This window comes from Mesoplodon mirus (genome assembly GCF_964341445.2).
Source record: "Mesoplodon mirus genome assembly, chromosome: 12".
NCBI lineage: Eukaryota > Metazoa > Chordata > Mammalia > Artiodactyla > Ziphiidae > Mesoplodon > Mesoplodon mirus.
Window position 1 is genome coordinate 39,147,163 of NC_138988.1, and position 27,011 is coordinate 39,174,173.

Sequence of the window (27,011 nt, forward strand, 5' to 3'; positions counted from 1 at the left end):
AAGGTAGCCCCAGGAACAGGAATGCCAGAGAGGGTCCTGGTAGCCCAGGGAAGGTCATGGATGTGAGTGAAGGGCAGCCTCCGGGCCCCTGAGGGCAGGGGCAGAGCCACTCTAAGGTGGGACACCTCCCCTTGGGGCTGCCCTGCTTTGTTATACAGATGCTCCCTTGGAGGAGGACAATAGGTGGCTCTGTGGGGAAACACAGCCTGCAGGTTTTTAGGCCAGGGAAGGGGTGGTGCAGACCGCCTGGCCTTGTCTTCCAGTCTACTCTGGCTGAAACCTTGGAGCTTTGTGTGGGCTTGTCTGGGGCAGGGCGGGGCCTAAATCGGCTGAAGTACTTCTGCCTATTCTTTCCTCTGCTTGTTTCAGGAGAGGGACTATCGTCGACTTCCCCAGTTGGTGGCAAGGGGTTGGGGCTTGAGTCAGGGGCCAGGTTGGTTCTGGGTTGTAGGGCCGCAAGTCCCCTCACTGACCAAGGAATTATATTGGATGGGTGGAGTGCTGCAGTCTCTGAGCCTGGGGAGCTTCCACACTGCCTCTCGGTGCTTTCTGCCTGGGTTCCAAGTGCTCCACTCCCAGGTCCAGCCTCAGCATGTCTTCCAACAGGGGCCTGTATGTTCAGACATGATTGGTTCTTCCTGCTTTGGAGAGGGGACAGAACCCTGAGCCCTGAACAGAACTAGCTCCCTGCCCATCTGCCAGTCCTTCACTGTCTGCCCAGCCCGAAAGGCAGTGGCTGGGGCTGGCGGGGAGGGGGATACATTCCCCAGAGGCTCCTGGAGGCGAACAGCCTTTCAGAGCTAGGGGTGGAAGCCTCATTTGAATGAGAATTGGATCTTTTCTCTGAGGGTTAGTCTGAACCCTGGCCGCACTAGCAGCAGCTGCGTTGGATGGCGGACCTGTAGAGAAACTCTGCTTCTTGGTGCCCCCCTCCCCACCTTTCTTCTGCATCTGGTGACTGTTATTAATATCCTTTCCCTGGGCACGGCCTCTCTCGGTTTCCCAGGCTCTGGGGACACCCCCCCCCTTCTCCCAGCTGCACCATGACTCCACAACACTGCATGCTCCTTGCCTCTGGCATCCTTGAATTCATCTACCATGTATGGGGAAGGACCTGAGGGCCACACTCAGATCCTCAAGGGCAGCCCAGCTAGGGGCACACTCTATTCTCTCTCTCGGGCCTGATTCTAGTTCCAACCGCCCAGGACCCCCAGCCGCGGACCGGCCCCCTCCTCTCAGCTCTGCTGCTGCTGCCACCAATGGGTGAGAGTTGGTCTCTACCTGAGAGCCATCTGGAGGGGGAGAGGAAATCATCGGGCCTCCCTGTGGGATGGGGTGAGGTGGGGGGCGTACCCCTAGGATTTCTGTATTCAGACCCTGCTCCTCCCAGTCCAGGCTCCCAGAACAACTGCCCAGGAGGTGCCAGACAAACTTCCTCCACCCGGCTGCTCAGGCGGCAGCTGCTACCCGCCTACCAGCAACCTGATTATTGGCTGTGGCCAGAGCCTTCGAACCTCATCCACCTGTGGCCTCCATGGCCCTGAACTCTACTGCATTGTCAGTAACCTACAGGTAGGGAGGAGGGTACGGGCTCTGGAGATGGCATCTTGGATTTTCTTGGGCAGGTTCAGCACCTGTGGGAGTTGAGGTCATTGACAAGGGCCAGAGGGAGAGGCCTGTGCTGTGAAATTTTGGAGGGGGTTGTGGCCAACCAGGCACCTCCTGCCTAGTCAGTCTCATTGGGCACTCCTCCAGGATGCTGAGAATTGCTGCTTTTGTGACTCTCGGGACTGGAAAAGCCATGGCATTGAGAATGTGATCTCCCAGAGTGGTCCTGGCGGCAAAAGGACCTGGTGGCAAGCAGAACGTGGTGAGGGTCCTTGTGTGCCCATGTGTGCAGGTCGGATCAGGGTCAGGGCCTGGCCACTGACCAGCCCTTGTGGTTACAGGTGTTGAGAATGTCACCAGCTAGACCTAGAAGATGCCTTTTACTTTACCCACCTCATCATGACTTTCAAGGTGACCCAGTGCCCGAGACTGAAAGCTTATTCTCTGCCTCCTGACCTGCTGGCCACTGGTGATGTTTGCCCCTGGTGACCCAAGGACCCCCTCCTGTCCCCAGACATTCTGGCTCTGCTCCTTGAGTGCTCAGTGGACCATGGCCACTTCTGGCACATGTACCGCTACTTTGCCCACAACTGCTTAGGCCTCTTTCCTGGGATTCCTCTTGCCCCTGGCCGCAGAGTCAGTGACCTCATCTGTGAGCAGCGTTACTCAAGACATTGCGACTTCCACTGAGGGAGAGGTCAGGCCCAGAGGAAGGGGGGTTAGGCCCTGGGATGAAGCCAGAAGCTCAGGCTTGCTTCTTAGGTAATTTCAAAGTTCTGGATCCACCCATTCTGGTGGAGAACCCAAATACTACCAAGGTTCAGGGTAATTATCCCCACAGCCAGTCCTGTACTCCTTTGTTGGGAAAACCAGATACTCACCGGTGGGAGGTGAGGTCCTGCCTGGGTATGCGCACACGCAGGGCAGGGTGGCAGGCAAGCCAGTCCAGTCCCCCACGGATTGTTTCCCAGCTCTGCTGCATTATGGTCCCTGTTACGGCTCCCCATTCCTGTCCCATGTTCCCCATACCTGTGCCCAGTGCATAGGGACTGGCATGGGTAGCAGTTTTCATCTCTGTCCCTTATCTCTGCCCCATCACTGAATTCCTTTGTGAGGCCCCATTGTGGTCCTCATCACTGCTGGCCATGCCAGCCCAATCTTTGTCCCCCACCTCTGCTCCTATCACACTGTACCTCATAACTCTCCCCTTTGTGAGCCACCGTCACTGTTCCCCATCACGGTCCCCTGTCTGCCCTCCCCACTTTGATTCATCACCCTGGCCTTGATTGGTACCCTGCGTTCCTGAAGCTGCCTGCAGGTGGCGCCAGGGCGTCTCTGGGTGTGACCTCTTTCTTGTAAAAGAGAAGTCTTGTTAAAGGACAAGAGACATAATCATAACCCAGCAGGGCAGCCCAGAGCCAGGCCAGGAGAGTACCAGAGCAGGAGGACAAACTCCAAAGTAGCTTTTTCTCTACATTTTACGTTCTCCACCCACCTTGACTTCGATTATTACCAACTACTTACCCTGAGCATGCGCGCACACACACACACGCACACGCACACACACACCCGCCTTACTAGGGCCTAGAGCAGCTGTTGCGTGTTCCTCTGATCAAGAGAAAGGGGAGCTCTGGCAAAGAGATACAGGAGGTGGCCTCGGCTTGGTAGCTGACTTAAGCTGTGAGGAGCAAGAGGAGCCATGGCCCCATCTTTCCATCCATGTGTACATTTAACAAGTGCCCATGGAGCCCCACTGTGTGCCAGGCATCTTCTGGGCCTTGCTCAGTGGGGAGCAGATAGACAAGTTATCTGTCTTGGAGTTGACATGAAAATGAGAAAGGCAGTCAATAAATAAACATACTTTATGTAGTTTGGCTGGATGATAAGCTGATTTCTAATGAAGGGCTAAAGGGACTGGAATCCTTTACTGCCTTGGGAAAGCAGGTTTCCAATATCTAGAGATACCAGAAAGGGGTGTCCAGGAAGCAGTGGGATGTGTAGGTCTCAGCTCAGGAGTGATATCAGGTCTGGAGCAGTGCAGAGGTGGGATAATCACCATTAGGCTGTGGTCATCCTAAAATGGTATAATCAGGGGAGCAGGGATGGAAGAGTCCTACAGCATGGGTGCTGGAGGAAGTGGCTGCAATGATGTAGAGAGGGGAGAGACCCCCCCCCAATTCCTTCTCTATCTCAGCCATAGAGGGGTAACAACCAGTGTACCTGAGGGCTCTCGATCTGTCTCCAGAGCTCCTGCGTGTGACTAACCTCCGTGCGAACTTCAAACTGCACACACTGGGTGACAGGCCCCAAGGGGGCCTCAAGGGACACCCCTTCTACTACTATGCCCTCTGAGCTTGTGGTCCAACGCAGCTGCCTATGCCATGGCCATGCCTCTGAGTACAGGCCTGCACCCAGGGTCCCACCCAACGTGGAAGGCATGGTGAGTACCATAGGAGGGGCATCCTGTGGCTGGTGGGAGGGCAAGCTGGGGGACTGGGGCAGGCTTGTCTTGCCTTCCTCCCTGCCACGTGCATGGCCTTTGTGTCTGCTGCCACCACAGAGCTGGTACCCACCGTGAATGCTGCCAGGACCTGCACCAGGACCACCCATGGCAGGCAGGAGAGCCTGGGCACCCCCATGCCTGCCAGGCCAGCCCACTCCATATCCACCTTCCTTGTTCTGCTCCAGAATGAGTGTCATGGGCATGCCCGCAATTGTCACTTTGACATGGCCCTGTATCTCACATCTGGCAATGTGAGTGGAGGTGTGTGTGATGCATGTCAACACAAGACACCTGGGTGCCACTGTGAGCTCTGCCAGCCCTTCTTCCACCGAGATCCCAGGGAGGCTCCCTGCTCCCTTCACTCCTGCAAACGTGAGCCCTCCAACCCCCAATCCTAATTCTGACCCTGTTCCTTCAGTTTCAATGGTGACCTCTGACCTGACTCTGTCCGCACTTCTGACCCCTGATCTAGCCTGTGACTGCAACCCTTTGGGTGCCCTGGAAAGGGGTTTGTGTGATGCCCACACAGATGAAACCTCGGGCCTCCTCTCTGGGCAGTATCGCTGCAAAGTTCACGTGTGGGGCCAGTGCTGTGACTCCTCTGGCCTGGTCACTACGGCCTGAGCCTCTCGCAGTCAAAGGGCTGCCAGTGTGAGTGACCCTCAGAGTGGACCCCCACCCCCAGGTCCTCCTTGCTGTGCCTGCAATTACTGCCCTAATAACGCATGCACCTACCTACCCCTGCAGCACTCATTAGCACCCTGACAGCCCTGTGCCTTAGCCTGCGGATGCGATCCCCGGGGCTGCATCCCTGGCACTCATGCCTGTGATCTCTCCAGTGGTGCCTATCACTGCAAACGCTTTGTCTCTGGATGGGACTGCAGCTGTTGTCTGGTGAGGCTTGACCCACCTTCTGATTTGACCTTGATTTTGGGTGCTGAGCTTCTAGAAGCTGACAAGTACAAGGCTATAATCAGTGTGACTGCAGACTAAGCCTTGCTGGTGGGTTGGTGCCACTTCATGACCTGGTCACTAGAGTCAGTGCCACCTTGGCTAGCTGAACCAGCACATGCCCTCAGGTGGGAGCTTTGGGAACAAAAGAAAGAAAAGTATTTAAAAGAGTTACAACAGTATTATGCACTGAATTTAAAGGTGTTTCACAGCAAAAGTGTTTGAAGGGACACTCAGTGTATCCCCTGCTTGCCTCTCCTTGAACATTACAAATGCTTTGTTTAACTTTTTTTTTTAGAGGTATGCAAATGGTTTATTTGAATGTTTACATTGTTCTTTTGCTGGAAGACCTTGGCAAACACATGACGTGTTTTGATTTTGCAATAGGGAAAAAAAATAACATTTGGTCCAAACATATGTTTAACTTTTATTTTACCCCTGGCTGTGACCTCATCTTCTTACCTCTTACCTCCCCTCCATGAAGCCGTGCAGGAGTACACCAGGGTCTTCTCTCCACTTCTCAGCCAGAGGCAGAAGAGCATTCAAGCCCTGAGCTCACCCTTGCTTCTTCCTGCAATGAGCAGTCCCAGCATATGGCCTTCCAAGCTCCTGACCGTCCTCTCCTTGCCCAGGTCTTCCTGTCCTTCCTCCACCCACCTACTCTCTCTTATAGCCCAACTTCTGGGGTCTGAGTAGTGACTCTCTAGGCTGTCGGCCCTGTGACTGTAACTTTGGGGGTGCCTACAGCAACAGGTACAAGGCAGGGACTGGGGGTCCAGGTCAAGGGACAAGAATTGGGAGTTGACTCTGTCCCGTCCCCACCCCTACGCTGGCTCAGGTGTTCTGCAGGGGAGGGCCTCGGCCTCTGCCGTCCCCACCTCTGTCTCCGCCACTGCCGTGAACGCTGGTCTGGGTACTTCTGTGCTGCCCTCGACCAGGCCACTGCTGAAGGTGAGCTTGGTCTGGGCCTCCAGCCTCCTGACCCCCAGCTGCTTGTGAGTGTCCAGGAAGGGCAGAGGCAGGAGGAAATCAAGGCTCACACCTTGGTGCTCAGGGGAGGGAGAGAGTGTCCAGAGAGAGCTAGTTGGAAGAAGAGGCCAGACAGGGTTAGGAAGGTGAGGCAGGTCCAAGGGAGGCAGCATCAGCACGGTCAGAAGTTTGGTGTCTTGGATGGAGTCCATATTCCCAGGACAGGGAATTCCCTGGCAGTCCTGTGGTTAGGACTCCCAGCTCTCACTGCCTCGGGCGAGGGTTTGATCCCTGCTCGGGGGAAGTAGCATCCCACAAGCTGCACGGCGCAGACAAAAAAAATCCTCACCCAGGACAGTGTGTGAGGACACTGACACCTGACTTGCCCCCAGGGAGCCCCCGAGCCTGCTCCTCCCCACTGTACACAAGCCCCAGGGACCTCCCGTGGTTGGCTCAGGCCCCGACTTCAGAGACAGCGTGTCCCTCGATATGCCTCCACCCTGCCAGGTGAGCCCGTTACAAATACCAGCTGCCAAGGTAAGGAGTGTGAGGAACAGGGTTGGGTCACAGGCCACTAGGTCTTAGTAGGGATGGGCCCAAGCCCTGGGGCTATGAGTCCCTCGGGTCTTAGAGGAATGGGAATCTAAATCCTGAGGGTCCTAGGTCGTGGAGTGGTCTGGACCTGGGAGTCAGTGTCTCACATCCAGGCTGCAAAGGAGCCCCTGCCCCTGCATCAGGGAGCTGGCTGTACACTGTGGACTGGCTCAGACTTTGCACATGTGGTTGATGGGGCTGGCCTCTCTCTTCTGGCACCCATAGCGCCTTCTGCCCTGGAGTGTGACATTGTCCTATGCTATGAGACCCAGGTCAGTAGCTTGGGTGCCAGGCAGGTGGATGGGTGGTGCCGGGTGGTGGGTAGGGGCAGCTCTATGACCGCTGACCCCTAACCCTAGGCACCTGAAGAGTGGCAGGCATTGGTCAGGGTCCGTGCTCAATCCCAGCCCAGCAGTACCCGCTGTGCCCATCTGCTGCCCTCAGCAGCTGTTCCAGGTGGCCTTGACCCAGGTACACAGGTAGGCTAGACCCCATAACCCCCAAAATACCAAGACCCTGTTATGTAGCCAACACATTCAAAGCAATACCCAAACAAAGTAGAAACCTCCCAATATGGAATACCATCATGTCATAGAACAATCAAAACAGGGACCTAATTTAAAACAGGGCAGGGTTTAAGAAGTTGGTCTTTTTCCATTGGTTGTATGATGAAATGTTGGACCCCATATCTGCACAGTGGAAATGGGGCATTCCTGGGACCACATGATCATGACCTCCTTACCCCACCCTGACTCCTCTCCCCTGTCCCTGCAGAGCTGTGTTTCTATCCAGACTTTTCTGCTTTGAACCTGGAACACACTGCTCCATGACCCTGCAGCTATGGCAGACCAAGGGGGTGCGGAGACCTGGGAGGGGGGCACCATCCTTCTGGATTCAGTGAGATCCTAGGGATTCCACCCCACATCTGGGTGGAGACACAAATTAGCAGGACAATATGGATACAGTGGGCTCAGGGGACAGGGGGTTGTGGAGACCTAGAGTTGCACCAAGAGGATTGAGACAGGTAGAGAGCGTAGGGAGGGGGAATCAGGCAGGGGAAAAGCACATGCCAAGGACAGAAGGTGAGACTGGCAGGTGCCAGACCTCACAGGAACTTGTGGGCCAGGCGAAGGGCTTATCCTGGGGAAATGGGGAGCCCTGGAAGGGATTTGAGCAGGGAAGAGACATGGGGAGGATGGATTGTTAGGGGGAAGCTACTTCAATGATTCTGAGTGAGAGGTGGCATTGCCTGGACTAGATCAGGGCTATTGGAGAGGAAGGAGAAACAGAATCAAAAGAGAAACAGGAAAGGGGCGGGAAGGGGCTGTGAGGGGCAACATACAGAAGTTCCATTGTAGGTGTTAGTGAGTGGGGCTGGGTTCACTACCCCCTGCCCTCCACTCTCTACCTTCCTACTAGGTTGTGCTCCTGCCACAGGTGAAAGGGTTGCCTGGACTGAGATCTGTGGACCCTGGGGCCACGGGGCACTTGCAGGAGTTCCACAAGGCGGGCTGCATGGAGGCAGCGAGGATGAGCCTCTCCAGCACTATGCCTGAGGCCTGTGCCCGCCCTGCCTTCAGCATCTCTGCCCTGTTCCAGGGGGGTGGCCTTGGTGAGTGTGTGGCCCTGGCTTCAGGGGGCTGAAGGATAGGGGTTGCAGGAGGCACCATGAGGTTCATCTGATCTTACCCTTTCTCCTGGCAGCATGTGAGTGCCACCCCCAGGGTTCACTGACCGCCGAGTGTGCCCTGCTGGGTGGGCAGTGCCGCTGCCACCCTAACATTGATGGTCTTACCTGTGACCACTGCAGGCCTGGAACATATGGCTCCCGGCCCACTGGCTGCCGTGGTGAGCCCTCAGGGCCAGTGGGTGTGGGGTCTGGGACCAGCCATCTCCTTTCTCTAGGGCTTGGTTGCCCTGTCATTTCCCACAGAGTGCTGCTGCCACACCAGCGGTGCCACCAACGCCATTTGTAACGCTGTGAACGGGCAGTGCCCATGTCGGGCAGGCCTTGCTGGTCGCTGCTGTGACCACTGTCTCTATGGCTGGTGGGGCTTCCCACGCTGCCAACCCTGTGCCTGCAATGGAGCTGCTGAGTTGTGCCATCCACTCACAGGAGTCTGCCGGGACTGCCACGAGGCCACAATGGGCCAGCACTGTGAGAGGTGAGGCTGCCACTGGAAGGGTTGGGGAAGGATCATGATGAGTGGGCTAGGCCCCATTCCATGTGCTACTGCCTGCAGGTGCTTGGATGGCTACTACGGAGACCCCACCCTGGGCTCAGGCCAGCAGTGCCGGCCCTGCCTCTGTCCCGGACACCCTGGCTCAGGCATCTATCATGGGACTTCGTGCCATGTGGACAGCACCAGTGGGTGTGTCCTGTGTCTCTGTGCACCTGGCTATGCAGGTGAGGCATGGTTGGCAGCGACAAACCCATGGCCCTGCTCACTTGTTCACAATCCCATCAGGTCCACAAAGCAAATCTTTGCCAGTGTCACCTGTGTGTTTGAGCTGCAGGGTGCGCTCCTCTCCTCAAGAAGTTCCCATTCTTGAGGAATTATAGTCATGGAACTTGTAAGCCAAGAAGATGGGTCATAATATAGCTATTGTGTCCTCTGCCCTCCTGGCTGGACCTCAGACCTTTTGGCTGGTTAAGTGGGACCCAGAGGCCCCAAAGGTACCGGAAAACTACTGAGACAACCCACACATACCCCAATCCACTCCAGGCCCCCGCTGCGACCGCTGCTCCTCGGGCTACTTTGGGCACCCTTGGCCAGGAGATGACCCCAGAAGGAGTCCGTGCCAGCCCTGCCAGTGCAACAACAATATTGATCCTGTGATCCAGCCGCCTGTGACCCCCACAGTGGACACTGCCAGCGCTGTCTGCACCACAGCCATGGCCCTGGCTGTGCCCACTGCGGGCCTGGCTTCCAAGGCAGTGCCCTGCACCAAGGGGTCTGCCAGCATGAGCGTGTGAGTGGGATGGGTGAGGGTATCCCAAGGTGGGGGGGTGCGTTCTCTTTCCTCAGACCCCGTCAAGCCCTTCCTCTCCCCGGGCTGTGGCTGTGACCGCTGGCTGTAGAACACCTGGAGCCCTGTGCCATTTTCTTGCCCAAAGGCTGCCATGCAGTATGGCCTCTCTGGCTTGGGTAGCTGCCAGTACCCAAGACCGTTCTCTTTTTTTTTTTTTTTGCGGTACGCAGGCCTCTCACTGTTGTGGCCTCTCCCGTTGCGGAGCACAGGCTCCGGACACGCAGGCTCAGCAGCCATGGCTCATGGGCCCAGCCGCTCCGCGGCATGTGGGATCCTCCCAGACCAGGGCACGAACCCGTGTCCCCTGCATCGGCAGGCGGACTCTCAACCACTGCGCCACCAGGGAAGCCCCCGTTCTCTTTTTTTTTTTTTTTAATATTTATTTATTTATTTTGACTGTGCTGGGTCTTAGTTGCAGCATGTGGGATCTTTTTAGTTGTGGCGTGTGGGATCTTAGTTGCGGCATGCATGCGAGATCTAGTTCCCCAACCAGGGATTGAATCCGGGCTCCCTGCGTTGGGAGCGCGGAGTCTTACCCACTGGACCACCAGGGAAGTTCCCCCATGGTTGCTCTGAGCAGTGGCTTAGGTGAGGCTCTCATACTCACACAGGGTCATTCTCCTCCTCAGGCTTCTTGGTGGCAAGGCTAGGGTGAGTGCTGCTTGCTCCCTACCCTGACCCTCTCTCTCCCCCACAGCCTGTGCCTGTGACCCCCAGGGCTCCGTCTCGCCCAGCTGTGACCCACACACAGGCACCTGCCGCTGCAGAGAGGGCATCTCAGGGCTGAGGTGCCAGGCATGTGCCTGTGGCTCCAGAGGTGGATTCCCACATTGCACGTCCTGCCCTCCCTGTTTCACCTCCTGGGACCAACACCTGGCTCTGCTCCAGCTCCAGCTGGACACTGTGGCCCACGAAGTGGCTGCCTTACGACAGGGGATGCCTGGCTGGGGTGCTAGGGGCAACTTCAGGCCTGGAGGGGGTACTCCAGCAGGCCCAGACACTCCTGGAATCTCCTTCCTCTGCTGTGGGGCCCCAACGACAACTTACGGAATGGATAGCTGGACTCAGGCAAGGGGTCTGGGGTCAGTAGGAAGGAGGTCTCCAGCTAGCTTCCCAGGGTCAGGGATTCAGAGGGTCTTGGGTTGGCCTGTCTGAGACCTGGGTCTGGGAGTGAGGTGAGTTTTCTTGAGTGAGGAATCAGGGAGGAAAGAGCATCTCTGGCCAGGCTGACACTCCATCCTCCCACAGGCCAGAAACAACCGCATTGACCCAGGCACTGTGGGCCAAAGGACAGGTTGTAGCAGAAAGAGAGCCATGGGTTAGGGGGCAGTGTGAACATCTGGAAGAATTATCCCAGGAGCTAGACTGTGTCAAGGGCTTGGCCTGGCTCAAGAAGGCCACAGGAGCCCAAAGTGAGGCCAAGTAGGCAGGTAGGTGGGCCGCAGGTGATGGTGGGGTCTAGGCTGGGGCACGAGGAAGGGACCAGGTGCCTTTGCTTACATATCTGGGGGACCCAAGAGTCTGACTGACCCTGCCAGTGGAGCCCTGAGCCAACCCTGTGTCTATTGTTCCTATCCCCTGCAGGTGCTGAGGCCCAGGCCTCCTCAGCTGCCCTGCTTTCTCAAGAGGCCATGCTTACAGCCCAGGTCGTGGCCACAGTTGGAGGACCAGACAGCATCCTGGGACAGGCCCAGGAGGCCTGGCGGTGGACAGAGAAGCTGCTGTGGGGGATGGGCCGGCCCAGAGGGACAGCTGTGTGGCAGCTGAAATTGAAGGGGCTGGTCCACAGGGTCCAGAGGCTGCACCCTCAGCTTCTACAGCTCCTAGTCAAAGCTGAAGTGGTAGGTGGAGATATGGGTCACTGTGGGAGGCTTTGCCAAGGCGAGGACTCTCTCCTAGGGGTAAACTGGGTGTAGGGCAATGGGAGAGCTGGGACATGCATTCCTCACTGGATCCCCTAGGAATGTAGGGGTCGGGGACCTCGGTTGGTCTATGTTCCTGTGCCCTGTGGTGTTCCCTCTTGTCCTGGGACCCTGCCTACCTCCCAGTGGGCTCTGGTTACCTCCCATAACTCCTCCTATAGCCTGGACATGGCGGTCACAGCCTTGGAGCAGTGTCAGCAACTGGTACAGAGCCATGGGGGCTGTGGAGGAGAGCATGGTGGGAGTCACAGGGTACCATGGCTTGGCCATGGGGTTGCAAGAGACATATTCCACATCTGACCCACCCCTACCAGCAATAGCAAATCCAGGCCACTGCAAGCTCCACGGGAATCCAGGCCTGGGAGATGTGGCGTCATGCAAGGGGGTCTGGGGTGTGGCCACCATGGCTCACATGCAAGCAACTGTGCAGCCCATCCAGCATTTTCTCTTGGGTACATGTCTGCTTGTTGTGTGTCTGTTCACAGCTGAGGTCAGGGGCAGGGGCAGGTGTGCATCCAGGACACTGCTATGATACTCCTTCTAGAATGAGGAATACTCATCAGGGCTAGGGGTCAGGTGGGAGCACTAGTGTGCTCGTAAATGTTTAACAAGTGGGGCCTGGGGGTCAGGAGTAACTGATTTGTAGTGTTTGTCAATTTCTATGGCATCAGTAATCCCCACTGTGACTGATTTCAGTCTACCTGTCATTTAACAACTGATTCACAGAATTCCTGAAAATTTAACAATTGGCTCTTGGAAGCCTCTAGCACACCATGTAGTCATGTCAGAGGCAGGGTCAGTGAGAGATTAGGGTCAAAGCTCGTTGGATCAGGGATCAGAGGTCACATCCAGGATCCCTACCTCCATCCTCACAGATGCTGTGAGTGTGGAGCTGGTGGCATGCCATGCGCTGGCTGTGCCCCTCCCCCAAGGTGGGGCAGCAGGCATTGCCCTCCTGCTGGATCAGATCCAGGATGCCCTTCCTGTGCCAGATGCCATAGGCCAGGAGCTGCCCAAAGCTGAAGGTGTTCCCCATCAGGCACAGCAGACCATGTGAAGGGCCAGGAGGCTGGAGGTAGAGGTCAGAGGTTGGGGAGGAAAGGAATGCTGGACTGACTATCATCTGTGTCCTTCAGGGAGGGTACAGCCAGGGCCCTGGACCAAGCTCTGGATGTTTAGGAGTGCTGGCTGAGGCGGGAACTCATGCAAGGGCTGCAGAGCAAGGGCTGCAGGTGGTGAAACAGAGACTTCAAGGTCTGGAAGCCAGTGTACAGGAGGTGATACCCCACCCATACCCCTCAGCTCCCTCACATCTCTTGCTCAGAGGCTGCTGTGGTCCCCATTCTTTCCCTGAGATCCTTGACCAATTGTGATACCACGGTGCTAAATACCCTGACCCTGTAATGCTCTACCCTGCTGTGACCTCTCTGTGATTCCCCAATCTTTGCCTCAGGTGGCGGGCCACCTGGCCTGGGTGGCACTGGCAGTGGATGTGACCCCAGTCCTGGGGCATCTGTCCAGTGCAGCTATGGCTCTCAGGACCTGTTTGGCCCTGAGTCAGCGGCAGGCCCAGGAGGCGGAAGAGTGAGCAGCACATGCCTTGGGTGTGGCTGGGAGCCTGGGCAAGGTGAGATGGGAAAAGTGGACATTAGGGTCTCAGGGGCACCTCTGGAATAGTGTGAAATGGGGTTTAGGCTGGGACTGGGCTATGCTGGGCTGAGGCAGGGTCTCAGTTCTAAAAGCCCCTGCCCCCCACCCCAGGAACTTTGGGTAGCAATGTGTTTGGGACTGTAGAGTCTACGTGGGGTGGGGTTTCAGATCTAGTCTTGCTCTAGGAATTGCAGGTGGCCCAGTTAGGTGTGGTGGAGTTGCAGGAGGGCACGCATAGCCCGGTGGCCACGGTGCAAGATGCAGAAGAGCGGGTACAGTGGGCATGAGCTGAGGCCCAAGAGTTTCTAAAGCTGGCACAGAACAGCTGGAGCTGCCTAGAGGGTACATGGCTGGGCCATGGTGGGGTGGGTATGGGGGGTAGGGAGGGTCAGAGTTATAGGGATGGTGTGGGAGGGTCAGGGAAGGGTGCAGGTCAGGTCCAGATTCATATAGGGCTCAGGCTGGGGTCAAAGTCCAGAACAGGAGGCCAAACGTTAATTAGGGTTAGAGCTTATTTAGGGCTGGGGTCAGAGTCAGGGTCAGAGATTAGGACCAGAAGTCAGAGCCTGGCTCAGATGACCCTGATCCCCAGGGTTGGAGCGCCACCTGGCTCAGAATGCGCAGGCACTGGGCAAGAAAGTGACCACCCTGTGGGCCCTGGAGCAGCAGGCAGCAGAGCTGCTTGATCACATGCAGCTGTGGGCCATTGCGTACACCACCTGCTGACTGCTGTCTGTGGATGCCAGTAAGAGGGACCCTGGGACTACCTAGGTGACTCAGAGTGACCCCAGAGTGACCCAGGAATCTCCTGACCTTGAGAGACCAGAGGCACCACTGAGTGCCTGCTGATCCTGAGTGACCTCTATGTGACACCATGTTGTTTTCCAGTGGCCCTCTGACCTTGAGAAACTGGGAGGCGGCGGGTGTCGGGGGGAGGGCGTCAAGTAAAACTTCCTGAGACCATCAAGTGCCCCTGAGATCCTGATAGATCCTTATCTCTGAGTGAGCTCAAATTCTGAGCCCCCTCTAGTATCCCTGAGCCCCTCAGATTGACTACCTGACCCCCCAGGTGTCTGGAGACCCCTACTCCACATAACTGGTGCAACTCCCAGCAACCCTTAAAGTCCAGCAGATTGACTGCCCCCCTGCCCAGACTCTCCCTGTGAAGCCTAGTGATTCCCCTGAAGAACCCCAGCTTTCTCCCCTGGGCCTACACCTCAGGGGTACTCTCCACCTGACCCCAGACAGTGGGCGCAGCTGTGGCAGCTCAAAGTCACTCCGACAGGGCCCTACAGACCCCCAGAATCCGTGGTCCCTACCGCAGTCCCAGGGGCCTGGGTGGGGCATGGACTCTGGGCAGCGCGCATTCCAAGCCCGGGCTCAGGCGCTCTCGGTGGGCCAGAAGGCCCGGAGTGGATGAAGAGCCATAAGATCTGGATTTGCTCGCTGCTGCTCTGGTCTGTTGTCGGTAACCAGCACTCATTTTCATAGTGGGAAACTGAGCTCTTCTCATGCCTACTTGTTGTAGTGATTGGGGGAAGCGGAGACCCTGGTCAGGAGATGGCCTTTCTCCATCTCCCCCCCTACCCCTATGTTGTCCTGGCCTTCCAGCCTGGCTGTCCATCCCACATCCCTGAATAGGGGAGCTTGACACCCTGAGTGCACCCTTCCACCTCCGCACTGATGCTGGAGCCCTGGGACTGAAAAGCCTAATTGATGGTGACTTCCACAGCACCAACGACACTGGGGACAAAGGCTAGTTTCCACAGGCCACTTGAGGTCTCAACGATCAGACTCCTCTCCTTTGTTTATGCCATAGCCCCTGCTTGGTGCGCCCCCTAACTATAGTGGCCTAAGGGCCCAAAACCCTGTGTTCCCCTGGCTCTGTGCAGACCTGGGCATGGGGGCACAATAAAGATTTGCAGGTGAGCCAGCCTGTGTCTAGTTTCTAGAGTGAGGGTCGTTTCCAGAGAGGTGGAGGTTTCTGCACGATGTTGTGCTCCTGCCTGAGATCCACTCCGTGCTTTGCTTCCTGCCGTACTTTCCAACTTTGCTCAAAGTCGCCGGACTCCGAGCTAGTGGAGGGACCGCTGGACAGACAGAGGACCGAGTGGGGAATCGGCCAAGGACCCACGCAGGCAGAGTCAACACGGGACCCCAAGGGAGGGGATAGATGGGCGTGGGCCCCAGACCTCTCATCCCCCTCATCCTGATTCCTCTCCTCTTCAGGATGGAGCGGGCCGCAGGGGAACAAGGGAGGGATCTGCGGGGACAGCCTGGGCCCTGGCAGCTTCTACTGGGCCTGCTGCTGAGTGGTGAGAGGGCCTGGTGAAGGCCTGGGGGTTGCGGGATGTGATGGTGGGTCCTGGGGTAGCTGGCTCTGGGGCTACGGGGTGGGAGTGCAGCAGAACCAGCTGACCCCCTGTTCCCAGTGCCGGCCACCGCCCTGGCCCAGGCCCTGGCCCCGGATGTGCCAGGCTGTTCACGGGGAAGCTGCTACCCCGCCACAGGGGACCTGCTGGTGGGCCGTGCTGACAGACTGACCGCCTCATCCACCTGTGGCTTGCACGGGCCCCAGCCCTACTGCATCGTCAGTCACCTGCAGGTGTGGTTGGAGTTGAGGTGGGGGGCTGAGTCAGGGTGGTGCCGGCACTGGCTGAGGCACTAACGCTGATCCTGACCCTGACCCTACCCAGGACGAGAAGAAGTGCTTCCTGTGTGACTCCCGGCGCCCCTTCTCTGCTAGAGACAACCCAAACAGCCATCGCATCCAGAATGTAGTTACCAGCTTTGCACCACAGCGCCGGGCAGCCTGGTGGCAGTCAGAGAATGGTGAGGCTGTGGATGAGGTATGGGTGAGCAGGGCTGTCCACCAAGTAGCCTCAAGTCCCTGACCTCCGACTCCTGCCCCAGGTGTCCCCGTGGTCACCATCCAGCTGGACTTGGAGGCTGAGTTCCATTTCACGCACCTCATTATGACCTTCAAGGTGCCCGCGTGTCTGGGAGCCTGCTTGAAGCACCCTGCTTGGCTCCCCATTGCCCCTGAACAGAGTCCCAGCTCTTCAGCCCAGCCTCCCTGTGCTCATATGCTGTGCCCTGGCTGGATGGGAGGCTCTTTCACCTCCCACACCTTCTGTTGCCTCCCCCCTCCAGGCCTTTGTACACGCTGCCTCAATCCCAGGCTGGGTCAGGCGCTGCCTCCCTGGGCCCCGTGACCGCTGAGTCTCCCCACTAGAGGTGGCTTCCCTTCCTGATCCTTGCTTGGCTTCCCCTGGTCACCTCTACCTGTCTGTGAGCTGCTTGAGGGCAGGCCCCAGCTAGGCAGGGCTCTTGATGGGCCTGGGCTGGACTTGGGTCCTAGTGCCCGCTGATCAGCCATGCTCCCCACCCAGACGTTTCGCCCTGCTGCCATGCTGGTGGAGCGCTCAGCAGACTTTGGACGCACCTGGCACGTGTACCGATATTTCTCCTATGACTGTGGGGCTGACTTCCCAGGAGTCCCACTGGCCCCGCCACGGCACTGGGATGACGTAGTCTGTGAGTCACGCTATTCAGAGATTGAGCCATCCACTGAAGGCGAGGTGAGGGCTGGGATCTGGGCTTGGGGCAGAAAGGGGGCACGACGGGCATGAGGCAGGTCCAGTGTCTCTAATGACTCTATGCCCTTCCAGGTCATCTATCGTGTGCTGGACCCTGCAATCCCTATTCCAGACCCCTATAGCCCATGGATCCAGAGTGAGTGTTCCATTCTTTGAGGCTGGCGCAGTCCCAGCGTCCGGCTGGTGACTATCTGGGGCCTCAGTAGCTATTCTGGGTGCTTCCTAGGGCAGATGCCAAGTCCAATTTAGCTCATATAGCTGTAGACAGAAGGTCTCCCAAGGTGACTTTGGCAGCTTCAGCTCCTGGGTGGGCATGGGGCAGCAAGAGTCTGCCTGGACAGCTGGCCCCCAACCCCTTTCCCCCACTTAGACCTGCTAAAGATCACCAACCTACGGGTGAACCTGACACGGCTACACACGCTCGGGGACAACCTGCTTGACCCACGGCGGGAGATCCGCGAGAAGTACTATTATGCCCTGTACGAGCTGGTTGTGCGTGGCAACTGCTTCTGCTATGGACATGCCTCACAGTGTGCACCCGCCCCAGGGGCACCAGCCCATGCTGAGGGCATGGTGAGGGTCTTCAGCTGGCTGGAGTAGGGCTGGGGACAGGGGCAGGCATGGCTGGACAGTGCTGACCACTTGCCTACCCACTCTGCTAGGTTCATGGGGCCTGCATCTGCAAACACAACACTCGTGGCTTCAACTGTGAGCAGTGTCAGGATTTCTATCATGATCTGCCCTGGCATCCGGCTGAGGACGGCCACAGTCACGCCTGCAGGAGTGAGTGAGACCCCGGCCCTCATAGCCCCAGGACTCTGTGGCCTGGCTGTGCCCTGGGCAGAACCTAGAGCTGGTTGGTTAAGCCCCAAACACCTAGGCTGTGCCTGAAGTGTATCCTGGTCTTGATGCCCCTGGGGACTCCCTCAACCCTCTGCCACAGTCTGCTCTGGTTAGGGGCCCAGTATGATGCTGAAGCCTTAAAGTCCCTGAACCCCCACCCACGAATTCTGGCCTGTGGCAGGGACCTAAGGTGGCACTGGGGGCCCCTAAGTCCCTTACCCTCAGGACATGGTCCCTCAAGTGGCCTTTACCCTGCTCTTCCCTCCCCTCTCCCAAGAGTGTGAGTGTCACGGGCATACCTACAGCTGCCACTTCGATATGGCCATGTACCTGGCATCTGGCAACGTGAGTGGAGGTGTGTGTGATGGGTGTCAGCACAACACAGCTGGGCGCCAGTGTGAGCTCTGCCGACCCTTCTTCTACCGTGACCCAACCAAGGACCTGCGAGACCCAGCCGTGTGCCGCTGTAAGGCTGGAATTGGACATGGGAGAGGGAAGGCTGATCCTGGGGTATGAGCTGAAGTGCCAGACTGCTGTCCAGGTTGCAGGGATTTGGGGTGGGGGGATGGAGGGTGGAGCCAGACTGGGAATCTAGGGTGGGGGCTTGAGAGATGACTGGTGCTGGGCTAGTTGGCATAGGGTAACCCTGCACTTCTTTGTGCTCTCAGCCTGTGACTGTGACCCCATGGGTTCCCAAGACGGTGGTCGCTGTGATCCCCATGATGATCCTGCACTGGGGCTGGTCTCGGGCCAGTGTCGCTGCAAAGAACATGTGGTGGGCTCTCGCTGCCAGCAGTGCCGTGATGGCTTCTTTGGGCTCAGTGCCAGTGACCCTCTAGGCTGCCAGCGTATGTGCTTCCTGTCCTAACTCCTGTGCTGACCTTAACCCTTGACCTCTTACTCTGGACCCAACTGGACACGAACACTGCCCCAGCTCCCCAAAGTGCTGATGGGTCTCCTTCTCCGCAGAATGTCAGTGTGATACACGGGGCACAGTGCCGGGGGGCACCCCTTGTGACCGCAACAGTGGAGCCTGTTTCTGCAAGCGTCTAGTCACTGGACGTGGCTGTAACCGCTGCCTGGTGCGACTGGAGGGGCTGGGGTTCTGCACTTATCCTCAGAGGATAGGGCTGGGAGTGGTGTCCCTGCCCCACTGGGTGGGCGCTGAGGGCTTCGGGTCCAATCCTGGTTGAGAGGCCTCAGGTCTGGGAGGCCAAGGGTGGGAGCCAGTGGTCAGGGGGCCATCCTTTCCCCAAGGGGTGGTAGAGGCTGAGAGCCATCATTGGATTCCCTGCTGGGCAGAGAGGGGGGGTCTATTTCTGGCCCTCAGCAACCTCTTCTCCCCCAGCCTGGCCACTGGGGCCTGAGCCATGACCTACTTGGCTGCCGTCCATGTGACTGCGATGTCGGTGGTGCCCTGGATCCCCAGTGAGTACTGTATAAGGGGCCCTGGGAGGGGTGGGAAAAGATCCTGGGCGGGAAAGGGGATCCTTCTTGAGTAACCATGTGTTCCCCAGGTGCAACGAGGCCACAGGTCAGTGCCACTGCCGCCAGAACATGGTGGGGCGACGCTGTGAGCAGGTGCAGCCTGGTTACTTCCGACCCTTCCTTGACCACCTAACTTGGGAGGCTGAGGAAGCTCGGGGGCAGGTAGGGGGGCATTGTTGAAGGACAGGGCATGGGTGATACTATGGCTGGAGAGGCAGGGTTATGGGTGGTGCCTGGTGTAGGGAGGGTGTCTGCCTCGGGCAGGGCCTCAACTAGAGAGCTGGGGTTTGGGGACAGGCTGTGGCAAAAGAGGCAGTGCCTTGCCTGAGCCCGCACCCCCAGCCTCATTGCTTCCCAGGTACCTGATGTGGTGGCGCGCCTGGTGACCCCTGGGGGGATTCCATCGTGGACTGGCCCAGGCTTTGTTAGGCTGCGGGAAGGCCAGGCACTGGAGTTCCTGGTGGCCTCTGTACCAAGAGCCATGGACTATGACCTGCTACTGCGCTTGGAGCCCCAGGTCAGACCTTGTGACACCTAACCCAGAGCTGACCCTCTGGGTGTGGGAGCATCTCATCCATCACCCCATTCCCCCAGGTACCTGAGCAATGGGCAGAGATGGAACTGACTGTGCAGCGCCCAGGGCCTGTATCTGCCCACAGCCCATGTGGGCACGTGCTACCCAAGGATGACCACATCCCAGGGACTCTGCGACCAGGCACCAGGTGAGGACACTAATGGTAGCACCTACAACTGTAGGGGGTTGTGGGTCAGCCCTAAGCTCCCTGCAGGGCACTTGGAAGACCCCCCTGCTCATTCATCTGTTCCTTCCTTCAAGTGCCTCCTCCTCCTGTGTACTGTTTGCCAGCTGCTGCTGGGCATGGCACTGGTCAGAGGAAGGAAGTAGACAGAACAAGACCTGCTCCTTCAGGGGTCTAAGTTCCAGAGGCCAAGGCAGGAAATAAGGGGAGCCCATTGATTGTCAGGATACGTAGTACCCTTGGGGGGAAGGGAGGGTGTCAGAGTACTCTGAGTGGGGACGTAACTGGTCTGACTAAGGCTTTATTATATTTTGGGTAGTATTTGTTTCATGTATCTTTTTTCATCACTTTTTTCTTAACTTTTTATCATGTAAAAATAAAAATACATAGAAGCAGAGAATAGCATAATGAACCTGGCTGTACCCATTATAGACATTTTGCCAACTGTGACTTATGTTTAGCAAAGATTCCTCTAGTTTCTGAGAGGAGAATAGACCTAAAGGGCCAAGGTGGAAGCTGGGAGATCTGCTGGCAGCTATTGAGTTAGCTGAGTGACAGTGGGCTGGACACAGGTGTGGCAGTTGAGGTGGCGAGAAAAGGAAATTTCCAGAGTGTTCCAGTGGCAGAGCTGATGGCTTAGGAAAGGGAGAAAAAGTGGAAAGGTGACTCTAGGGTTTTGGGCTTGGGCATCTGGATGGCATGTGTTCTTCGCTGAGATGGAGACATAGGAAGGAGCAGTTCTGAGATGCTTAGACATGGGGGACAAGGCCAGTGGGTGGTTGGATTTCTGTGTCTGGAATTACTGGAGGGCTCAGGTTGGAGATGTAAGTTTGAGACTTGTCCCTAAAGAGGTGGATCTAGATTAAATGACCAGAGAAAGGAAGGAGGAGCAGAACCAAGCTTTGGGGTACTTTAGTGTTAGAGCCCAGTAGAGAGGGAGTAGCTGGGGGATGGGGAGAAATCAGGAGTCTGCACAAGGTCCCAGAAGCCAAGAGAAGAGCGTCTCAGGAAGGAAGGCGCACTGACCTCACCGCATGCTGCTGGACGCTGGAGCAGATAAGAATAGAGGAGTGGCCGCTGGGTTTGGCTAAATGGAGGTCACTGGTGACCTTGGGACAGGCTGACTCTATGGCAGGCTGGAGGGGGCAAAAGCTCCCCTGGAGTGGGAGGCTAGACAGTGGAGGCAGTGACTACAGCTAGATTTTAGGGTTTTGTTGGTCAGGAGAGCAAAGACAAAGCAGCAGCCAGGGAGAGACTCGAATCTTGAGCAAAGGTTTTTTTCAGGGGGGATAAAAGAACCCTAGCATGGGTTTGCAGGTTGATGGGAATGACCTGGGGTGAGGGGAGGTGATGCAGTCTTGGTGAAGAGGAGCCGTGAATGGAGGCTGGAGGTTGAGGTTGGAGGAAGCGTAAAAAGGGCATTGAGGGAAAATTGGCAAGCATTTGTGCCAGGGAAATGCTCTGGGGTTGCAAGGCTGTATGGAGTGTTCACAGCAAGACTGTCTGCACAGGTGATGATTCCAGTGACGGCACATTTATGGGAATCTTCTGTAGAGATTCTCCGTCTGGCTGTCCAGCTGTTTTTGGCCTGGCCCAGCCCTAGTATCTTTCTTGGCCAATGATTTGGTTGCTGTGTGTGGGGTGGGGAGGCCCAAGATGATTGATACGGGAACCCTGGGTGACCCCATACCTGTCCTTGCCTACCTCAGGTACATGGTGTTTCCCAGACCTGTCTGCCTTGAGCCTGGCATCTCCTACAAGCTGCGTCTCAAGCTGGTGCGAACAGGAGGAGGTGCCCAGCCTGAGGCCCCCTATTCTGGACCCAGCCTACTCATTGACTCGGTGACTAGTTCCCTCTTCCCACACCAACCAAGATGGCAGGGCCTGTGGGATGGGTCCTATAGCGGTGACTGTATAGAAGGGGTCCGTGGCAGTGCTAAGCTTAGTGTCCTGGCAGTTCCAACGTGGTCCTGGGTCTGAACTTCATTCTTCCTTGCTCACCTCTTAAGCTGGTGCTGCTGCCCCGTGTCCTGGTGTTGGAGATGTTTAGTGGGGGTGATGCGGCTTCTCTGGAGCGCCGTGCCACCTTTGAACACTACCGCTGCCACGAGGAGGGTCTGGTGCCCAGCAAGACCCTTCTCTCTGAGGCCTGCGCCCCCCTCCTCATCAGCCTGTCCACACTGGTCTACAATGGAGCCCTGCGTGAGTGCCTGTGGTTTGGCTGGTGGGGTGGAGGTGTGTGGGCTCAGCTTGACCTGCCCTGTCCTCTCTTCCCACAGCCTGTCGGTGTGACCCCCAGGGCTCACTGAGCTCTGAGTGCAACCCCCATGGTGGTCAGTGCCTGTGCAAACCTGCAGTGGTTGGGCGCCGCTGTGACCTCTGTGCCCCTGGCTACTATGGCTTTGGCCCCACGGGCTGTCAAGGTATCACCTGCCCCTTTGTCCCTCCTGTTCTTCTCTCCACACACCGCCCCCACCTCTGCCCCGCTGCCACTACTGTTCTCCCTCCTTCCTCTGGCTCTGCTTCTTCCTTCTTCCAACTCTGCTTTGGACCCCATACTCTCAGCCCTGGTCACTTGCAGTTCTCTTCCATTCCCTGACCTTCTACCGTGACCTCACCCAAACTCCCCTCAAACCCTCTCCCTGGCTCAGTCTCTGCCTTGCCCCCAGCCTGCCAGTGCAGCCCTGAGGGGGCACTCAGCGGCCTGTGTGAAGCAACCAATGGGCAATGCCCCTGCCAAACTGGTGCATTTGGGCTTCGCTGCGACCGCTGCCAGCGTGGCCAGTGGGGATTCCCTAACTGCCGGCCGTGTGTCTGCAATGGGCATGCAGACGAATGTGACCCCCACACAGGCGCTTGCCTGGGCTGCCGTGACCACACAGGGGGTGAGCACTGTGAAAGGTGAGCCTGAAGCAGCTGTGAGTGAGCTGGTGGGTGGGCGGGCTGCTCAGGGATGACACAGCTCTTCCTCCTTCTCCCTGCAGGTGTATTGCTGGCTTCCACGGGGACCCACGGCTGCCATATGGGGGCCAGTGCCGGCCCTGTCCCTGCCCTGAAGGCCCCGGGAGCCGGCGGCACTTTGCTACTTCTTGCCATCGGGATGGGTACTCCCAGCAGATCATGTGCCACTGCAGGGCAGGCTACACAGGTGAGTGGGTAAGGTGCAGGAGTGGGATCAGGGTGGGGCAGCTGGGCTGAGCACTCACACCTTCCCCCGACCGTGGGCAGGGCTGCGGTGCGAAACTTGTGCCCCTGGGCACTTTGGGGACCCATCAAGGCCAGGCGGCCAGTGCCAACCATGCGAATGCAGTGGTAACATTGACCCCACGGACCCTGATGCCTGTGACCCCCACTCGGGGCAATGCCTGCGCTGCTTACACCACACAGAGGGGCCGCACTGTGCCCACTGCAAGCCTGGCTTCCATGGGCAGGCTGCCCGACAGAGCTGTCACCGTGAGTGTGGGTATGGAGGGGATGGCTGAGGTGGGGCTCCCTGCTCCAGCTCCCCTTAACCAGTGTGCTCATCTTGGCTGGCACAGGCTGTACCTGCAACCTGCTGGGCACAGATCCCCAGCAGTGCCCATCCACTGACCGGTGCAACTGTGACCCAAGCAGTGGGCAGTGCCCATGCCTCCCCAATGTCCAGGGCCCTAGCTGTGACCGCTGTGCCCCCAACTTCTGGAACCTTACAAGTGGCCATGGCTGCCAGCCCTGTGCCTGCCACCCAAGCCGAGCCAGAGGCCCCACCTGCAATGAGGTATGGGACCTTCCTGTGGATCCCTGGGGAGATGGGGCCAGCTGCCTGCCTCACGTCTTGAGGGTTCAGCCTCTGACTGACCTCTGCCCTGTTCCCACTCTAGTTCACAGGACAGTGCCACTGCCATGCTGGCTTCGGTGGGCGAACCTGTTCTGAGTGCCAGGAGCTCCACTGGGGAGACCCTGGGTTGCAGTGCCGTGGTAAGGGGGCTCGTGGGGCCAGGGTGGATGGGGGACTTCCCAGGATGCCCCATTGGCACCCTAACTCTGTGGTCTGCCCTTTTCCTGCAGCCTGTGATTGTGACCCTCGTGGGATAGACACACCTCAGTGTCACCGTTCCACAGGTCACTGCAGCTGCCGCCTGGGCATGTCCGGCGTGCGCTGTGACCAGTGTGCCCGTGGCTTCTCAGGCGTCTTTCCTGACTGCCACCCCTGCCACGCGTGCTTCGGGGACTGGGACCGTGTGGTACAGGACCTGGCTGCTCGTACACGGCGCCTGGAGCAGTGGGCGCAGGAGCTGCAGCAGACGGGTGTGCTGGGTGCCTTTGAGAGCAGCTTCTGGCACATGCAGGAGAAGCTGGGCACTGTGCAGGGGATTGTGGGTGCCCGTAACGCCTCAGCTGCCTCCACTGCACAGCTCGTGGAGGCCACAGAGGAGTTGCGGTGCGGACGGGCTTGAGGATACATGGTGGGATGGGGCAGAGGCCCGATGCATTAGGGCTGAAGTCTCTATAAATAACATCTCCCCATCACCCCACGTAGGCGTGAAATTGGGGAGGCCACTGAGCACCTGACCCAGCTGGAAGCAGAGCTCACAGATGTGCAGGACAAGAATTTCAATGCCAACCATGCACTAAGCAGTCTAGAGCGAGACGGGCTTGCACTTAATCTCACACTGCGGCAGCTTGACCAGCATCTGGACCTGCTCAAGCATTCAAACTTCCTGGGTGAGTTGTTGGCCAACTAGGCGGGTGGATCAGGGTTGATCTTCAGCTGACTGCCTGCCTCTGCCCGACTTAGGTGCCTATGACAGCATCCGCCATGCCCACAGCCTGTCTGCAGAGGCAGAACGTCGTGCCAACATGTCAGCCCTGACAGTGCCCAGCCCTGTGAGCAACTCAGCAGGCACACGGCACCGGACAGAGGTGCTGATGGGTGCCCGAAGGAAGGACTTCAACCGCAAGCACATGGCCAACCAGCAGGCACTGGGCGAGCTCTCTGCCCATACCCATGCCCTGAGCCTGACAGGCATAAATGAACTGGTGAGGCACAAGTGTCGGGTGGGACATATGGGTGTAGCTGTTCCTTCCCCCAGGCCCTGACTTGTTCTGTGCCTGGCAGGTGTGTGGGTCCCCGGGAGATGCACCCTGTGCTACGAGCCCTTGCGGGGGTGCCGGCTGTCGGGACGAGGATGGGCAGCCCCGTTGTGGGGGCCTCAGCTGCAGTGGGGCAGCAGCCATGGCGGATCTGGCGCTGGGTCGGGCCCGCCACACACAGGCAGAACTGCAGCGGGCATTGGCAGAAGGTGGTGGCATCCTCAGCCAGGTAGCTGAGACCCGTCGGCAGGCAGGCGAGGCACAGCAGCGGGCCCAGGCAGCCCTGGACAAGGCTAATGCTTCCAGGGGACAGGTGGAACAGGCCAACCAGGAACTGCGGGAACTAATCCAGAGTGTGAAGGACTTCCTCAGCCGTGAGCCTCCCTTGTGGCCCAGGCCATGTTGTGTTTCCCCCGTGTCTGTGTTCCTACTTGGGTCAGGGCCTGCACTGTACCTGTGCTTGTGACCACAGATGGGCAAGGGCTCAGGGTGTCTGGACCCTGAGCCCGTGCCCATATGTAGTCCCCAAGTCCACAACCCTGAATCTATGTCCCATGTATAGTCCCTGTCATTGTGGTTACATCCTTATGCCTATTAGCAAATCCATACCCCATGTGTGGTCCCTGAGTCCATACCCTAAGACTGTGTCCCCATGCCCATGCTGGGGAATCTGTGTCCTTAAGCCCTTGCCTGTGTCCCCATAGAGGAGGGGGCTGATCCTGACAGCATTGAGATGGTGGCCACACGGGTGCTAGAGCTCTCCATCCCAGCGTCACCTGAGCAGATCCGGCACTTGGCGGGCGAGATTGCAGAGCGGGTCCGGAGCCTGGCAGATGTGGACACGATCCTAGCGCGTACTGTGGGAGACGTGCATCGGGCAGAGCAGCTACGGAAGGATGCACAGCGGGCACGGTCTGACCCCAACCTTGGACCCCATCCTTGACACCTGGTTCTGATACTTGCAGGTCCTGATTCCCTCTCTTCTCCAGGAGCCGGGCTGAGGGTGAGAAACAGAAGGCAGAGACAGTACAGGCAGCGCTGGAGGAGGCCCAGCGGGCACAGGGTGCTGCTCAGGGTGCCATCCAGGGGGCAGTGGTTGACACACAGGACACAGAGCAGACCCTGCACCAGGTGTGGTCTCCCTGGGACATCAGTGGGGCAAGGTTGTGAGCATGCTGCATAAACCTGTTTAACCCTAGGCCCACCCATGGCAGGTGCAGGAGAGGATGGCAGGTACAGAGAAGGCATTGAGCTCTGCAGGTGAGCGGGCTCAGCAACTGGATGGTCTCCTGGAGGCTCTGAAATTGAAGCGAGCAGGGAATAGCCTGGCAGCCTCTAGTGCTGAAGAAACAGCTGGCAGTGCCCAGAGTCGTGCCCGGGAAGCTGAACAGGTGGGTTGAGGCAGAGCCAGTTGGAAGGGGTGGGGCTATAGGCTGGGCCTCCACTGGGCCACCACCCTGCCCCGGACCTCTATATCTGCAGCTGCTGAAGGGCCCACTAGGTGACCAGTACCAGACAGTGAAGGCCCTGGCTGAGCGCAAGGCCCAGGGTGTGCTGGCTGCGCAGGCACGGGCAGAACAACTGCGGGATGAGGCTCGCGGCTTGTTGCAGGCTGCTCAAGACAAGCTGCAGCGGCTGCAAGGTGAGGATGGGATGCCAGAGATGTGGGACTCTGGGAGAAGGACCCTTCATCTGAGACCTCTCTCTCCTAGAGCTGGAAGGCACTTATGAGGAGAACGAGCGGGCGCTGGAGGGCAAAGCGGCTCAGCTGGACGGGCTGGAGGCCAGGATGCGCAGTGTGCTTCAAGCCATCAACTTGCAGGTCCAGATCTACAACACCTGCCAGTGACCCCTACCCGAGGCCTACCCCAGTCCCCAGCCTCGCCCCGCACGCATTACTGCCTGTGCATGGAACAGTCCCGAGCCTGAAAAGGCCCCCAATAAACCAGTGTGAATCCCCTCTGTGTGACCGACTCTGATTTGGGGAGGGCGGAGTCTCTGGGCGGAACCTAGAAGCTGC

At 58.0% G+C, this 27,011-nt stretch overlaps 1 protein-coding gene and 1 pseudogene across 3 annotated transcripts; both read left to right on the plus strand.

The window, feature by feature from the left end:
- Window positions 1–56: 56 nt before the first annotated feature.
- On the plus strand, window positions 57–13,956 carry LOC309813106 (laminin subunit beta-2-like; annotated as a pseudogene). Its single transcript has 31 exons — window positions 57–62; window positions 1,155–1,263; window positions 1,391–1,572; window positions 1,756–1,882; window positions 1,958–2,019; window positions 2,123–2,305; window positions 3,856–4,048; window positions 4,137–4,483; window positions 4,584–4,762; window positions 4,893–5,005; window positions 5,736–5,815; window positions 5,901–6,057; window positions 6,424–6,538; window positions 6,695–6,897; window positions 6,985–7,104; window positions 7,400–7,522; window positions 8,045–8,237; window positions 8,330–8,473; window positions 8,559–8,790; window positions 8,869–9,032; window positions 9,352–9,611; window positions 10,356–10,726; window positions 10,907–11,070; window positions 11,243–11,499; window positions 11,707–11,784; window positions 11,901–12,032; window positions 12,456–12,633; window positions 12,717–12,857; window positions 13,034–13,207; window positions 13,416–13,572; window positions 13,823–13,956. The product of its transcript is annotated as a laminin subunit beta-2-like (transcript).
- Window positions 13,957–15,284: 1,328 nt separating this feature from the next.
- On the plus strand, window positions 15,285–26,951 carry LOC309813621 (laminin subunit beta-2). 2 transcript variants are annotated; one of them, XM_082638664.1, is made up of 33 exons: window positions 15,285–15,368; window positions 15,460–15,545; window positions 15,663–15,835; window positions 15,927–16,062; window positions 16,144–16,217; window positions 16,623–16,811; window positions 16,902–16,965; window positions 17,200–17,402; window positions 17,492–17,612; window positions 17,950–18,138; window positions 18,341–18,520; window positions 18,642–18,754; window positions 19,021–19,100; window positions 19,190–19,322; window positions 19,519–19,677; window positions 19,755–19,882; window positions 21,628–21,760; window positions 21,928–22,120; window positions 22,198–22,341; window positions 22,588–22,819; window positions 22,903–23,066; window positions 23,147–23,371; window positions 23,458–23,675; window positions 23,779–23,875; window positions 23,966–24,338; window positions 24,438–24,622; window positions 24,696–24,937; window positions 25,017–25,365; window positions 25,696–25,903; window positions 25,981–26,122; window positions 26,206–26,382; window positions 26,474–26,633; window positions 26,704–26,951. In XM_082638664.1, exons 2-33 carry the CDS (start codon window positions 15,461–15,463, stop codon window positions 26,838–26,840), a joined length of 5,406 nt encoding a protein of 1,801 aa, XP_082494790.1. In that variant the 5' UTR covers window positions 15,285–15,368; window position 15,460; the 3' UTR covers window positions 26,841–26,951. The 2 variants fall into 2 exon arrangements, with proteins under 2 accessions (XP_082494790.1, XP_082494791.1); XM_082638665.1 differs by having other exon boundaries at window positions 15,313–15,373.
- Window positions 26,952–27,011: the final 60 nt, after the last annotated feature.